The sequence below is a fragment of the Cynara cardunculus genome (genome assembly GCF_001531365.2).
Source record: "Cynara cardunculus var. scolymus isolate 2C chromosome LG 4, CcrdV1, whole genome shotgun sequence".
Taxonomy (NCBI): Eukaryota; Viridiplantae; Streptophyta; class Magnoliopsida; order Asterales; family Asteraceae; genus Cynara; species Cynara cardunculus.
The window spans coordinates 8,261,584-8,277,751 of record NC_037531.1 but is presented as its reverse complement, the minus strand read 5'-3'; the positions used below and the strand labels follow the sequence as shown (position 1 = coordinate 8,277,751).

At 33.8% G+C, this 16,168-nt stretch overlaps 1 protein-coding gene across 1 annotated transcript in view; it reads left to right on the top strand.

Annotated features, from left to right (window-relative positions):
* LOC112511227 (2-oxoisovalerate dehydrogenase subunit alpha 1, mitochondrial-like) overlaps positions 1-6,538 on the top strand; it is an 11,182-nt gene extending 4,644 nt beyond the window's left edge. Inside the window, exons 2-9 of the mRNA XM_025116762.1 lie at positions 1,279-1,416; positions 2,778-2,960; positions 3,045-3,202; positions 3,303-3,402; positions 3,650-3,761; positions 4,335-4,474; positions 5,137-5,322; positions 6,106-6,538. Of these exons, the coding sequence (XP_024972530.1) occupies positions 1,279-1,416; positions 2,778-2,960; positions 3,045-3,202; positions 3,303-3,402; positions 3,650-3,761; positions 4,335-4,474; positions 5,137-5,322; positions 6,106-6,273 (1,185 nt within the window). The 3' untranslated portion in view covers positions 6,274-6,538. The remainder of the gene's footprint in view (positions 1-1,278; positions 1,417-2,777; positions 2,961-3,044; positions 3,203-3,302; positions 3,403-3,649; positions 3,762-4,334; positions 4,475-5,136; positions 5,323-6,105) is intronic.
* Positions 6,539-16,168: the final 9,630 nt, after the last annotated feature.

The following is a 16,168-nucleotide window of genomic DNA, read 5'->3' as shown; positions in this document are numbered from 1 at the left end:
AACTAAATTACTTTTATATCCTTATTTATTTATTCTTATAATTAATTATTTAAGTTATTATTTAATAAAACTTTTGACTTATAATTATTATCTTATTCTTTTAAATATGTATCATTTTTGTTTGATTCTCCCTCACAAGTAAAACAAGTTTCATATCATGAAACATATACATTGTAAAACAAATATATGCTAACCAATAATTTAAATCATAACGTTAGATGAAAAAACATTCAACTTAAGATAATACCTGATGCATCCGGCTCTCACGATTATCCCAATAACACTATTTTAGGTTCTCATTTGATTAGCTTTCGTTTATCATATACATAATATCATATAATAGTATCAATTAAATGAATATCAATCAAATTACATTAATGAATGATAAATTTGGAATAAGGCAAGCAAATTAGAATTTGACAAATTAAGAAGTTAACGTTTTTATTGACAATTATGTTACATAATTTAGCATTAGGGGTATATAGTTTATTTGGTTGGATTGAAGACATATAATGTTTGTGGTTTAAAAAATCATCAACCCAATTCAATCTAAACAAAAGTATAACCCAACTCAACTCAAACTGTACGGCCTGGGTTAGTCGTGTTGAAACTTTGGTATATATCATTTCATTTTACAATCTAGTTAAGTGATTGTGTTTAAATGAAGTAAAATTAAAATAAGAATATCCAAGTAAGGCTAACAAACTAAAAAAAAGGACGTTGAATGCTATGCAAATAAGAAAGTAAAATTATGATCGAAGTGGTTAAGATAAACTAGATCCCTAAAGCTTCCAGCACATGGAGTATGTGAGTTTTGGGCATCAGGATGCTCCATATTTCTGTATGTGCTGTAATTGTTTAGCTCATGTTGTTGCTAGCCTCCAGACACTTTGATATTGTTCATTGAATACAATACAATATGTTGAGTATATATATATAAATAGAGAGAGGAAAGTTCACTTGCAAACATGTTTTCCATTGCGAACTGAGGGACAAACTAGAGCTCAAAACGTCTTCCCACTCATCATGAATAATGGACGTGACCTTTTTACGACAATCATGATGAATGTTACCCATTCATGATGAATGTCTGGGACATATGGCGTACTCTCGTCGGTTCGCAACGGAAGCAAGGTTCACATCTGGACCTGCCCCTATATATAATTATTATATGAAAATATACCACTGTTTTTCCAATCGTGATAACCGTTGCTTCAAATCAAATTCCTGGCTGCGATTTCATATTTTACTCAAGAAATTGTGATTTGACATATGTAGGGTGTGGATTTTCCTGGTGGTAGGGTTGCTTTCACTTCCGAAATGAGCTTCCTTCCTGAGTCATCTGAGAAGCGAGTGCAATGTTATCGAGTTCTTGATGACAATGGCTATCCACTTTCATCTACGCAATTTAAACATGTACGTACCCATCTTATCTACTTGAAATTCTTCATATCGGCACTAGATTTCAAACTTTTCTGTCCATTTGTATTATAAAATATTGATATACAGTAAAACTCACACACACACTCCAAAGTCAGGTTTGAATGCATGACCGCCACAAAGGTTGGACTCTACTAGTGGAATCCAGAAACTTAAAGTGACTGGGTGCCCTAGGACTAGAGTATAAGAAAATCTCAAACTGATAACTCATTCAAACCACAATGGTGTAAGGTTATTCAGTTTGTGGGTTTAACGATTTGGTTGTTGACCGAATAAGATAAGTTTTCATTTTGATTTTTTTACCATATCAGTGAACAAAGTGCAAACTATACTATTATTTAATTTATATAATTTTTCTCTAGATGAATTGGTTTGAGCATATATAAAATTAAAATTAGATGAATTGATTTATCTTTAAACTAAAAGAACAAGAAATTGAGCTGTATTTGAAAAAACCATGGACCACGTTGATATTGTAGCATAATAACATAATTGCAAGAACTAGCAGTTCAAACACACTTAATGTGTGCGAGAACGACTGTCAAGCGTGTGAGTTGCGGTTTTATCAAAACGGACCGGACCATAGGAGAATCATCGTAAATGATGGGGGAACTAAGGAAGTTTGAGTAAAAAAATTTATTTTTACCAAAGATTACTTAAAAAACTTAACCTTTGAGCAGGACTTTCCCCCCCACACCATATCATGTACATCCGCCCTTGCTACTAGTAACCCAAATACCGTTTGGTCAATAACCATTTGGTGTGTGAAAATGTGTTTGCACAACATCTCTATTAGAAATAGCAAAAAATCTCGCATATGAAGGAGAACGCAAGACGCGGCCACGGTTTGACTTGGGACGGGGATAGTACCCTTCATCCCCATCCTCAGCCCCAGCCCCGACCCCGAGCATTAAACTGTTAATTATACATTTCAATGTACGAGTATATATACAATATATATAATGGATAAATATGTTCAATCTTCCATGATCATGAAAAACTAGTAAAAGGAATTACATTATTGATTTGGTTCGTTTGTTGATATAACGATGTGATTGTATAAAATTTCAATTATCAAGTATTGTAACTGAAGTACGTTTTTAATGTTACTCGTATACAAATGTTACAATTAAAGTTTGGTAGACAATATTTTAAACGTAAAATTGATATTTATATACATAATATATAAAAATATTACGTAAATAATTAAATGGGGATGGCGGGAACGTGGATGAAATCTTATTCCCCGACAGGGATGAAGAAGAGGATTGGGGATCCCGTTGCCATCTCTAGTCTCTATATCGATTACTAATTTTGAAGATATACGAACCGTTTAGGTGAGTAAGGAACTAGCGGTGAAGATGTATCGTGGCATGGTTACCCTTCAAACTATGGATACAACTTTGTATGAAGCACAAAGGCAAGGAAGACTATCTTTCTATGTTACCTCCTATGGTGAAGAAGCTATCAACCTCGCATCAGCAGCAGCGCTTGGCTTCGATGACTTGATTTTGCCACAGGTATGAACGACCGTCTTTATGATGCTTGCACATTGAACATGATTCTGTTAACATATATGTATGAATTATATATGGTGTACGCAGTATCGGGAAGCAGGAGTGTTGCTGTGGCGTGGTTTTACGCTACAAGAATTTGTCAATCAGTGCTTGGGTAACAAGAATGATTATGGGAAAGGCAGGCAAATGCCGATTCATTACGGATCGAATAAGCATAATTACTTCACCGTCTCCTCCCCTATTGCGTGAGTTATTGCGAATTATTAATGTTCATTCATTTAGCTCGTTTTTATAATAGTAATACGAAAACTGTAGTAAAATAATATTCGATTTTTCGTCATACAGGACACAACTTCCTCAAGCTGTTGGTGTTGCTTACTCACTAAAAATGGACAAAAAGGATGCATGTGTTGTCACCTATTTTGGTGATGGCAGTACAAGTGAGGTACAAATTCTGTAAATCCTATTCTTTCCCCCTGCAAAGGGATCCGTTAGAAGGTGAGAAGTGTAAGAAGGGATCTGGACCCTTGATCACCTTTAATCTAAAATCCACCCCATGAATTGCACTTGATACGTGGATTTAAACACAAACTAATAAGCTTAAGAACGCGGGGATATTATATTTTCACTTTCACATATATTACAACCTCAATTTGGATCTCTTCTAACATCGTGTTTAATTAATCTTGTAGGGAGATTTTCACGCTAGTTTGAACTTTGCAGCGGTTATGGAAGTCCCTGTTGTTTTCATATGCCGCAACAATGGATGGGCTATCAGCACTCCTATCACCGAACAATTTCGAAGTACTTGTTTTCCCCTCTAACTTGTTTAAAGTTTTTATAAATCTACATACAAATTTGTCATCCTTTCCATGACTCCAATCCATGAGCTACGAGATATCGACACGATTCTCATACAAGGTTTTATTAAACTTGTACATTCCTACGTCAGCTTGAACGGATTACACCACCACTTTTTATAGCGGGTCCATCGGTTAAATTACCTTGTAATAATTTTCTTTAAATCCACTTCCATACGCCAGAATGTCACTGAATTTGACAAAGGTTATGTCGTAAATAAAAAAAAATGGCCTAAAAAGTCGTTTTGTAGGCCCCCAATGTTTATTTAATAAATGAATTCACTCATTCTCCTTTATTAGAATTTTTAGTTATAAATCATGGACAGGTTCATGATCGGAGGTATGAAAGTTTAGTAGGAACGAAAAATGCCAGAGTCATGTACTCGGGTTCATGATCGGAGATGGAGATGCTATTCTATGAAGCAATCGTATTAAGCATGTTTAACCTATCGCAATATTTTGAAGAACGAGTACTCGTAACGTTAGATTTCACCATTTCGACTTCTATTTGTGGCAGGTGATGGCATCGTTGTAAAGGGACAGGCCTATGGTATCCGAAGTATAAGAGTGGATGGAAATGATGCTCTCGCTATTTATAATGCAGTCGGTGTCGCTCGAGAAATGGCCATCAAGGAACAACGGCCAATACTGATTGAGGTATTAGCCTAAACTCTTCCTGAATCACTATAAATTCAATCCAAAACTTACTTGTATCAACCTGGCATTACAACAAAATTGGTTCATAGGACACCACCAATAAATAACTGTCCAAATAGATTGCTTTATACGACTTAATTTATAGTACCAAAAAATAAAGCGACCTATCTGTAATAAGTTTATGGGACGCTTTTGGGCGTCTAAACAAGTTTTTTAGAACACTTTTAATACAAAGCGTCGTAATAGCTAATTTATAAGACACTTTTGAGAAAGTGTCCTATAAACCTATCTTTTTATAAGACACTTATGTTTATACGACCTTTTTTCAAATAGTATCCTATAAAATAGCTAATTTTATATAAAAGTGTCCTAACAAACTTGTTATGACGCTCAAAAGAGTCCTATAAACTTATTACAACGCATTTTGGTAGAATGTTTTTTTGGGTCCTATAAATTATGTTTTATAAAGTGCTCAATAGTCCTGCACATCCAATTCTGTTGTATTGGGGTGGAGGTCATTGGAGCTGTTATCTTGGGGGGCTATGGGCTTTTCCTGGTTGTTACTGTTAACTAAAAAACAGAGCTTAATTGCATCCATTTCATCAATCATTTTCAACTACTTATATACATGTTTCTTATCTTTTATGGTGTAAAACACAAAGGCTCTTACATATAGAGTAGGACACCACTCTACGTCCGATGATTCAACAAAGTATCGGCCTGTAGATGAAATCGAACACTGGAAAACAGCTCGAAACCCTGTATCAATATTCAGAAAATGGGTCCAGAGAAAAGGGTGGTGGAGCGATGAAGAAGAATCCGAATTTCGAGCTAACGTTAGAAAACAGGTATCATAATCTAGTTCTACTAGCCTTTATTTTTCTAAAATACTGGAACTGGATTCCATTCGTTGTTGCGTTGTGTACTACATGCAACAAAGATATGGAATTAGTATCGGTACTTTAATGCCAACTAAACTAAACCAGATCAAACGAAGCCAGTAAATCTCAGACTTTATTGGAAATTGCGTCGTTAGTAACACACCAAACAGATAATTTCAAAGAGGAAAACACTTTATCTAAAGAAGCAAATTGTTCAATGAAATGGACAAACATAGAATGCATAAATCTGAGTTTTTATGGTGTCTTGGAGGTTTCCATAACGTCTTGAGAATGCATCTGACACTACGACAAAATGGGTCTGTTTAGGATGATTAGTCGTCTTTCTGTGTTCCAATAAAATACTTGACGGGATTTTTAAATTTTAGGACCAACTTTTATACGCTCTATACAATGATCGGGATGAATTTAGGTGTCATAAAAAAGCTACTTATTTTTTATGTGCTATTAGATTGTTCAATTTATTATATATAGAAGTCAAAGTTGATGTTATAAACTTATGTCATATATTATGGTGAATAAGACAATTAGGCATCTTAAGAACCCATTTTGCTGTAATGCATTTTTACCAAACAAGATTCTTCTCTTAATGATTCAGATGTTGCCTTTTAATAGAACTGTTAAGAAGTAAACAAACAACCCTAATACACTTACAAAGCCAAATTTGTGGTAATGCAGTTTGAATGAGTTTTTGAATATTGATTTGGACTGATGGGATGGTTGTGTGTATAGGTGATGGATGCAATTCAAGTAGGTGAAAAAATAGAGAAGCCTCCACTTGCAGACATGTTTAGTGATGTATATGAAGAAGTACCTTCAAATCTAATGGAGCAAGAGAGATTGGTTAGAGACACCGTAAAAAGACACCCACAAGACTATCCAACAAATATACCATTATGACCTTGAAAGAAACATCATCTAAAAAGTAGCCAATTAAAAGCTTTCTAAGTTATGCAATTGTGAATGCTTCATTTGTGAATATGGATAATATGTCTTTTCTAAGTTATGCAATTGTGAATGCTTCATTTGTGAATATGGATAATATGTCTTTTCTAAGTTATGCAATTGTGAATGCTTCATTTGTGAATATGGATAATATGTCTTTTCTAAGTTATGCAATTGTGAATGCTTCATTTGTGAATATGGATAATATGTCTTTTCTAAAGGTGTTTTTCGACCTACGAACGTCATTTATCAAAACGCAACTTAAAAGTTCATAACAATTTGTGAAACAGAAAGATCGATCAACCGGAAATGTTGAGTTGTGGCTTCTTTTATAGAGAATTTTGGGGTACGGTTGAAAGCGATGTCTTGTATAAGAGCACCTTCATATAAGAACCTTCTTTTTTCACTTTTTATCATCAACTCATTTTTAAATCATCAAATTAAAAACCCTCTTAAAAGTTTAAAATGGTAGTTTTTATAGTCTCATTGATTCTTTCAACATCAATAATTATTATTATATTAATAATTATAAAGTCAAGAAAATAAAATAAAAAATTATCACTTCTAACAAACTTCAAGGTAAGAACCAAGATTGTTGTTCAAGCACCTAAAGGGTATGAGGTTCTTATAAGAACCTCTTCACAATTATAGTTTTTACAAGTTACTACATTGCATACTAATAAAAACCTTATATTGAAGATGTTGTAACATGATTCACTCTCAATTAGATTTTTTTTTATTAACCTGGATATCCAACCCGTTATGCGAGCCGATTAATCTCAAGATGACCACCTGTTTTGTTTTGCAGATAGCCTGGAGTCATCGTATTTGAATTAATATATATATATATATATATATATATATATATTGTATTTTGGATATATGTGCAAACCTCAAATGGGTTTTGTGTTTTTTTTTTCACTATAAATCTAATATGTATTGAAATGGAAGATAAACCTCTCCATGAGGCTATACTGTCTATTTCAATCAGACATAAAAGAATATAAAAAACAGTTCATCTATGAAGGATCGGGTGAGAAGAAAAATTATGATTTGATCATTTTTAATCTCATGTCCATCCATGAATTATGTTTTAGAAGAGAATTGACAGGTGCACCTCATTATTATTGACATTCAGTTAAGATTGATTCAAGGGTGGAGATCTTTTCTTACTTTTCTTACCGTAACTTCCCTTCTCATCGGAATCTAACCCTCATCTTTAAAAGGTTAAAAATAACAAACTCATTTTTTTTAAATCCAAAGACTTATATGAACGACTCAGTAAATATATAACTATATAAGCATGTCGAATGTCTCATAACAAGAATGTACCACACAAACTTTTCATTACAACGGTCCAACTTACTAACAAATCAGATCCTTATTGTTTGTGAAAAGTTGGAATTTTATTCTGAATAAAATGCACTTTTCAGTTTCACCAATTCCAATTGGGCACGACCGGATTCCGTATGTAAAAGGTGGGGGATGGGTCCCATTAGCCTTTTTTCTCTTTTACCTAGATTAAAAATATTTTTTTAACTTTCCACCACAGTTCCTATCAGTAATTCCTCACTTGTGCCTCCATCAACCAAAAACAGTACCTCGAAAATCAACCGAAGAAACCGAAAAAGTCTCTCAAAATGGACAAAAAAAAAACTTAAAAATCCCTAGAAATCAACAAAAAGAACTTTAAAAATCTCTCACAACAATGGAATTAGGTTAAAAACACATCTGACGACTTTGCATGTCTTTAATCTACCTTAAAAATGACCCCATTAAACAAAAATTATGAATCCTTTACTGTCAACAGGTAGAATTGGATGTTCGAATGAGACCACGTAACGAAAAGGTTCAATAAGTGTAGAGGACTAGTAATAAAGAGGCATAGCAAATAAAATTTGGACTTAAACCATATATTCTTAGGAGGTGTTTGGAATTGCTTATTTGAAACAACTTATGTTTTTTTACAAAAACACTTATCAACTTATTATAAGTCAGAATAATTTAATTTCTTCAAAAACTCCTTATTACCGGGTTGGCATCGGTATAAGTTGTTTATTCAAACACTTAAAAGTGCTTATTGCTAGTGCCATACCGGAATAAGTCAATAAGTTGTTTTTATAAGCAATTTCAAACACCCCCTTAGTAGCAAGATGACATAATATGGGTGTGTTTGGAAGGAGATTTGGATCCAAATAGCCATCCGAAAACAAAATATCGAGTAAAATATATGCAAATCTTTTTTTTTTTTTTGGAGAAGTTCATTCCACTGTCGAAGATCGTCTTCAGGATAGGGGTGTAAATGATGTGAGTCGAGCTTGAGTATCAATATATTCGACTCGAACTCAATAGCCATTTCTCAAGCTCGAACTCGACACAAAAACTCATGAGTAGTTAAAAACTAAACTCGATATGAAAACTCACGAGTAGTTAAAGCCTAAACTCAACTCAAAATCGATTGCAATCTTTTAAACTCGAGCTCGAACTCGTTTGAAGCTCGAATCGAGCTCGAACTCGTTTGAAGCTTGAATCGAGCTCAGACTCTAACTCGAATCAAGTTCACCCGGTCGAAATTTAGAAAATTTTAGAGTATTCTCTTATAAATTATAAAACCTGAAGGTGTTCTCTTAAATTTTAAAAAATTAAAGGGATACACCTTAAACTTCATCATAAAAAAGACAAAGTTACAAACTTTATTCAATTTTCTCTCTTTTTATAACACTCTTCATCGTTCTTTTACTCTCTCTCTCTATATGTTAGACAACTTCACCAACAATTTTATAAGTTTTTTGTCGTTTTTAATTATGATTTTAATAAAAAAATATTATTGATTAGTTTTTATAATTAAAAATGCACAATATTCTTCAAATATCTAAACATATAAGACATTTTTATTACATTATATTATACATATTATATTATAAAACTGATTATATTTTAAAAATTAATTACATATAGAAAATCGAGTATCTCACGAGCTTTTCGAGTCGAGTATTGGGTAGCTTGACTAGACTCGTTAATATGTGGAGTTGGATTCGAGTTTGAGCCGAGCCTATTCGAGTCGAGTGTTGATCGAGTCGATTTCGAGTAACTCGCGAGTTGTCTCGTATCGTTTACACCCCTACTTTAGGGGATGACGCTTATTTCACTAATAAACTAAAGACTTTTAGCTAGGACTTATTATTGGAAATCCGTCGCTAAAGGATGATTCGCCACAAAAAACTATCACAAAGTGGGATCTTGACTAAATTAACCCTCCAAAAAGTTCAAATTATAAAAATAACCTATAAAAGATCATATTACAAAACTAGGTTCCCAATTTAGCACTACATATTGCTTGGTGAGTAGGGGGCTTTTTTTGCAAAAAATATATTTTCAAATATGATGATGTGACCCCTTCAATGTGACGGCGGTTGATGGTTTAACACTGATTGGTGTTTAGTATATAAGGGTTCACTTTAATATGTTTTAATATAAATAAACATATTTATTTATTATTATAATATTTTATAAAAACTTAATGATTATAATGTATAATTATTTTCTATAATTAATATATATTATTATATGATCTTTTACATAAAATATATTAAAATATATTTATTTATATTAAAACATATTAGAATAGGTTAAGGGTGGGCCCCTTAAGCACTAAGTACCAAGCGGTGCTAAATGTCAACTTCGTCACATCGAATGAGTCACATCATCAGTTTTTAAAATATTTTTTTTGCAAAAAAATCCCCCTATGCACCAAGCAGTATGTAGTGCTAAATGGGGAGTCATTTTTTGAAATATGATTTTTTGTAGGTTATTTTTGTAATTTAAACTTTTTGGAAAACTAATTTAGTCAAGATCCCCACAAAAGTTGGTGCGTAAATTGTCGGTGGTTAATTTAAATAAGTGACAGGTTACCGCCGGCCATCGCTGATCTGAACCACCGTCGACCATCACCGATTTGAACAACCACCGATCTGATCCATCATCTATCTGAACCACCCCCGATTTGAACAATCGCCAATCTGAAACACATCCGACCACTGTCACCTGAAGCACCACAGACCACCACCAATCTGAACCACTACTGACCATCGGTGACCACCACCAATCTGAATCAACGCCAGACATTGTCGACCACCAACTCTTAATCACCGCCGGACACTGCCGACCACCAACGATTTGAATCACCATCGGACACTGCCGAACAAACAACGATTTGAACCACCGCCGATCTGAACCGTTGCCGCCACCGCCGATCTGAACCACTGTCTATCTGAACCACCATTAACTACCTCCATCTGAACCCCGCAGACCACTATCGATCTGAACTACTGCCGACCACCGCCATTTGAATCACTGCGGACCACCACCGATCTTAACCACTGTGGACCACCACCGATCTTAACCATCGCCGACTATCGTTGATTTAGTAACATCATTTCGCTTATGGTTATATTTGGATTTTGTATTTTATATTGTTTTACATATTAAAGGGTTGTTTGGGATTGCTTATAAAAACAACTTATTGACTTATTCCGGTGTGATACCGATAATAAGCACTTCTGAGTGTTTGGATAAACAACTTATACCGGTGTCAAACCGGTAATAAGAAATTTTTAAAGAAGTTAAACCATTCTAACTTATAATAAGTTGATAAACACTTTTGTAAAAAAACATAAGCTGTTTCTAATAAGCAATCCCAAACACCCCTAAATAATTATTTCATTAAAGTATTTTTAGTTTTAAAAAAAATTAAAATTTTCAAAAAGGTGCATTTTGGTCATTTATCAGTATTTCATTCAAATTTCAAAGCTACATTCTGTGAATTCTAATTTCTTAACAGATTCTATTTCAATGTCTGCCAACCAAACAGGTGGTCAAAACCTGACAACATTCCATTCTAATTCCTTCAAAGTCAAATTCCATCGTTTATAATGGCTTCCCGCTGACCACATTTCAACCAAAAATTTCCTCCCATTTCCTACGTCGACGGTCTTTGGTTAACAAAGAAAACTGGAATGGCAACCCATAATAGAATCAAGTATTGTGATTTGGGCGTTCAAATTTGTGTAACTATTTCATCATAGACTTTTGAAATTCCGGAGGAAGAAGATGTTTTTCTATTCGTCATTTAGCACATTATACAATCATTTCTGCCAATTTCCATTTGAATGCTTAGCATTTTCACAAGATATCCTGTAAATGTACTTAACTTTTGCCGTTTTGGTACATTATTATATAGAGACATGAAGGAAGAAGAAACGTTATTGGTTAGCGTCTTGGAGTTTTACGTAAGGTTTCACATCCCTGTAAGTTCTTCTTGAATTGCCATTTAAACTTTGTTTATTGCATGACTCCATTAGTCCATCATGTGTTTCATATAATCATATATTTGGGTCTTGAACAATGACAACTATGAGTTTCATATGTAAAATTGCAAAGTTAAGGGAGAACAGCCAAGTGAATTAGCTACTGCACATTCAAGTAACTACTGCACATTTATAAGTCTGTTTATAGCTGTTGAAATTGTGTTAGTATACATCGAAATCTAATGGGATTAGAATAATCGATGGATGATAATTTGAATATTAATCACAAAACGGATAACTAAAACTCACACACCAAAGGTGAGGAGAGTGTGTGAGTTTATTTGTTGCATTTGTCGTATATAAATTTTATATACTTCAAAAAAATAACAACTATTTCAGTTAACAACAATAGTATTCATTTAACTTTAAACAAACATAAAAAGTAATAACTTACGCCACGGACAAAAGAAACTTCAGTTGAAACCCATGAACAGAAAACTTACATGTGCAGTTGAAGAGTCAATTTAAGAGAAATCAAGAATTTAGCAGGATAAGTTTTCAGAGTTTAAATGATAGTAGAAAGGATGTGTGTTTTTGCTTGCATTCTCTGTGTTCTAATGTACCTTGTATTGTTTATGTTTCATCGTGCCTCTTTCTCCTTTCTTTTTCTGTAACTTACTCTGACTAGTTTTAGTTCTTATTTTTTTCCGCTTACGCTTTTGCACAAGACAGGGGTCTTTATGGAAACAGCCTCTTGACTTCTCGCAGTAGAGATCATGTCTAGATAAATCCCACCGTGATCCTATTGCAACAATTATAGCTTCTTGCATTAGGTCAAAGACATTAGCAAGCTGTTTTGTTCCTCGACAAAGAGCTTTTCTGGGTGATAGTTATTCCTCTTTTCCTTTCGTTTAATTCCATACATCTTAATGATTTATTCTAAGAGTATGGTGATTGTTGTGTGCCTCTAATTTTATCTAGAGAAGACCTTTGTATTCCTTTCTTATCGGTGGTAGTGGAATCTAGTGGCCTAAGGGCCCCATCAGTATTGCTCTCGCTTTGTAAGGTTTTCATGCTAAAATCTGTATGTTACGTTGTGTTTTTCTTGTTGTTTACTTCTGATTTTGGTGGTGCTAATTATCATTGCATTTAGTATACCATATTTGTTTGCATCCTCAACTTTTTTTTTTTGATTAACCTGGATATCCAACCTGCTATGCGAGCCGACTAATCCCAGGGCGACCACCTGCTTTGCAGATAGCCCGGAGGCACCGCATTTGAACCTCCGTGGCCACAAGGGAATTTTTATTCCTCCTTAGATTTGAATCCGTGACCTCCTGATACTTTTAACCTTTGGAGTTAAGCTCAAACCAATCAGATATCACCCTTTAACACCAACTTCCCCTCCCTTGGCTACAAATTAGACCACCTTACTAGCCAAACATGGCAGGCTAGCCCAAATCAATACTCCCCTAATCCACACCATGTTTGTTTTACGAGCCTTTCACTCTTGGTTCAATTCCAACTTGAGCATAGTAACTAGGGGTGTTTGCAGTGCGGTTTGGTATAGTTTAGAGTCAAACTGCAAACTGCACCGTATATGCGGTTTAAAGATATTCCCAAACCATAAACTGCACCGTATGTTTTAAACCGCAAAAAACCGCACCATAAATGCAGGGGCGGATGCAATGTTAAAAAGGAGGGGGGGAAGGGACCTCAGTCAAAAATTAAAAGAAAATTATAGTTTAAAATTTAGGTTTTACATGATTTACCTTTTACTTCCCCCTATTACATTTTTCCACGGGCCCCGAACCCAATCGAAACCGTTACTCTAACAAAAAAAATCTGTTGAAATCAATCAAAAAAAGGAAAAAAGTTATTCAAAATCGACAAAAATAATAAAAATCCCTCGGAATCAACCAAAAAACTTTAAAATTCCCTTGAAAACGTTGTAATTAGGTTAAAAACACATCGGACGATTTTGCGGGTCTTTAGTCTACCTTAAACGTGACCTCGCTGAACAAAAATCCTGAATCCGCCACTGCATAAATGTGATGCGGTTTGGTGTGGTTTATGTAGTTTGAGCCTAACACACTCAAATCCATTAATTATATAATCACAACTTCAAAATAAATTCGACGATGATACTCCTATATTCCATAAAATTAAAACTTTCGGTACGTACGAAATGCATAATTCGAAAATGTGTAATGCAAATTAAATAGTTTGTAAGTAATGCAAATATATCTTAAAAGTTAAGTTATAGAAATAATTTCGACAAATGATATTTGATAGAGAAAACAATGAAAATAGCTCAAACAAAAAATTTGTAACGTAAAAATTAAAAAGAGAAACTAAAAAATTAATAAATAATCAATAATGTATTAATTATTTTAATTTGTTAAATGATTATATGTATAAATATGTGTTTAAAAAGTATGCGACACGGTGCAGGTTGAACCATAGTTTAATAACATAAAACCGCAAACAGCACCGCAGAGTGAGGTTTGATGAAAGTCCAAACCGTAAACCACACCACAAATGTTCTAAACCGCATTTTGCTGTATGATACAAATGGTTTATGCGTTTTGACTGTTTAGATAAACACCCCTACTAAACCAACCCACCAAATTCCGAATCCACTCTTGTGTAATCCCAAGAGCACGAGAGTCATATGCAGAATAATAAAACACCATTAACGGGGTAAAATACACATTAATTTTTCATTGTTATAAATTAATTTTGTATATACAAGTTTTCTCGTGAAACACTTTACTGAAAACCTCCTTGTACTATAATAAAATCGGGTTTATAGGACACTCCCAATTTCTAAGCGTCCTAATAGACTTCTTTATAGGACTAAAAAAATAAAGCGTCCTATCTAAAGGCGTTGCAATAAGTTTATATGACGTTTTTTGACGTCGAAATAAGTTTTTTAGGACACTTTTAATATAAGGCGTCTCATTACCAAAACTTTATAGAACACCATTTGAAAAATTGTCCTATAAAAACAAATGTCCTATAAAAAATTGAGTTTATAGGACACTTTTTCAAAAGTGTCCTATAAAGTTGCTAATGCGACATTTTCTATTGAACATGTCCTCAAAAACTTGTTAAGACGTCCAAAAGTGTCATATAAACGTACTACAACACCTTTAGATACGACACTTTATATTTTGGTCCTGTAAATTAAGTTCTATAAAATGGGTCTATTGGGACACTTAAAGATGGTGGGCGTCCTGTAAACCCAATTTTGCGGTAACCTCATCTATTGATACATCCTTCGTATTACGTTAAAAAGGGGCAAGTTTAAAACATGAGCTATCGCAAAATTGTGATACAAAACAATAAAGAACTAAGCATGAGTGTGCCCTCTAATTCAACACAGTCATGCACAATAATAAGTGATGCAACAAAAACTGTGGGAATTTTTGGCGAGGACAAACACCACTACAATAAAATTAGGTTTATAGAACACTCTCAATCTCTAAGCGTTCCAATAGATCGTATTGAAGACCATAGCACTTCGTTTGGAGAATTCGATTCTCGTTCGGAATTTTAAAGTTTTTTGGTCCTTTGACTTGATGATATTGAAGTCTACTATTGTTAGGTCATAGACTTTGATGCTATCTCGTAACTGAGTGATAGAATATCCACAGGGTATGATAATGTCATGATCGAGATAAGACTTGCATTGTTAAAGATAACGCAAGTCGCTCCTGCATGACAGGTAACGTCTATTGGTCAATTGATATGATGAGATTGAAAGGTTTAAATAGACGTTATACGTTATCAGATAGTGACATTTTTTCAATCTTTTCGAATGTCAAGAAAGTGAAGATTGAACTTAACAAATATGATGGAGATCCATTTGGGCACTAACAAATGGATGCAATATATCCATACAACATCCATTTGGGCAATGAATTATGCAAAACAACTATTGAAACTAATGGAGCATCTTCAAGTTTTTGCATACAACTATTTGAACCACCCACTACCTCAACAAGTCAACATGCAACTTTCCTTTTCACGCTACATCAAAATTGGGTTTACACTCCTAAATTCTAAGCGATCTAATAGACCTCTTTATAAAATTTAGTTTATAGGACCAAAAAAATAAAGTGTCTAATCTAAAGATGTTGTAATAAGTTTATATGACGTTTTTTCGACATCGTAATAAGTTTTTTTTAGGACACTATTTGAAAAAACTGTCCTATAAAAACAAATGTCCTATAAAAAATTGAGTTTATAGGACATTTTCTCAAAAGTGTCATATAAAGTTGCTAATGCGACATTTTGTATTAAAAATATCCAAAAAATCTTGTTAAGACGTCCAAAAGCGTCACATAAACTTATTACAACATCTTTAGATAAGACGCTTTATATTTTGGTTCTATAAATTAAGTCCTATAAAGAGGTCTATTGAGACGCTTAGAGATTGAGGGTGTTCTATAATTTTTTTTGTTGTAGTGTCATATTATATCTCATTTTTTAAATTAATTATAATACTGACTGTTAGAGATGGCCAAAAATCGGTCCCG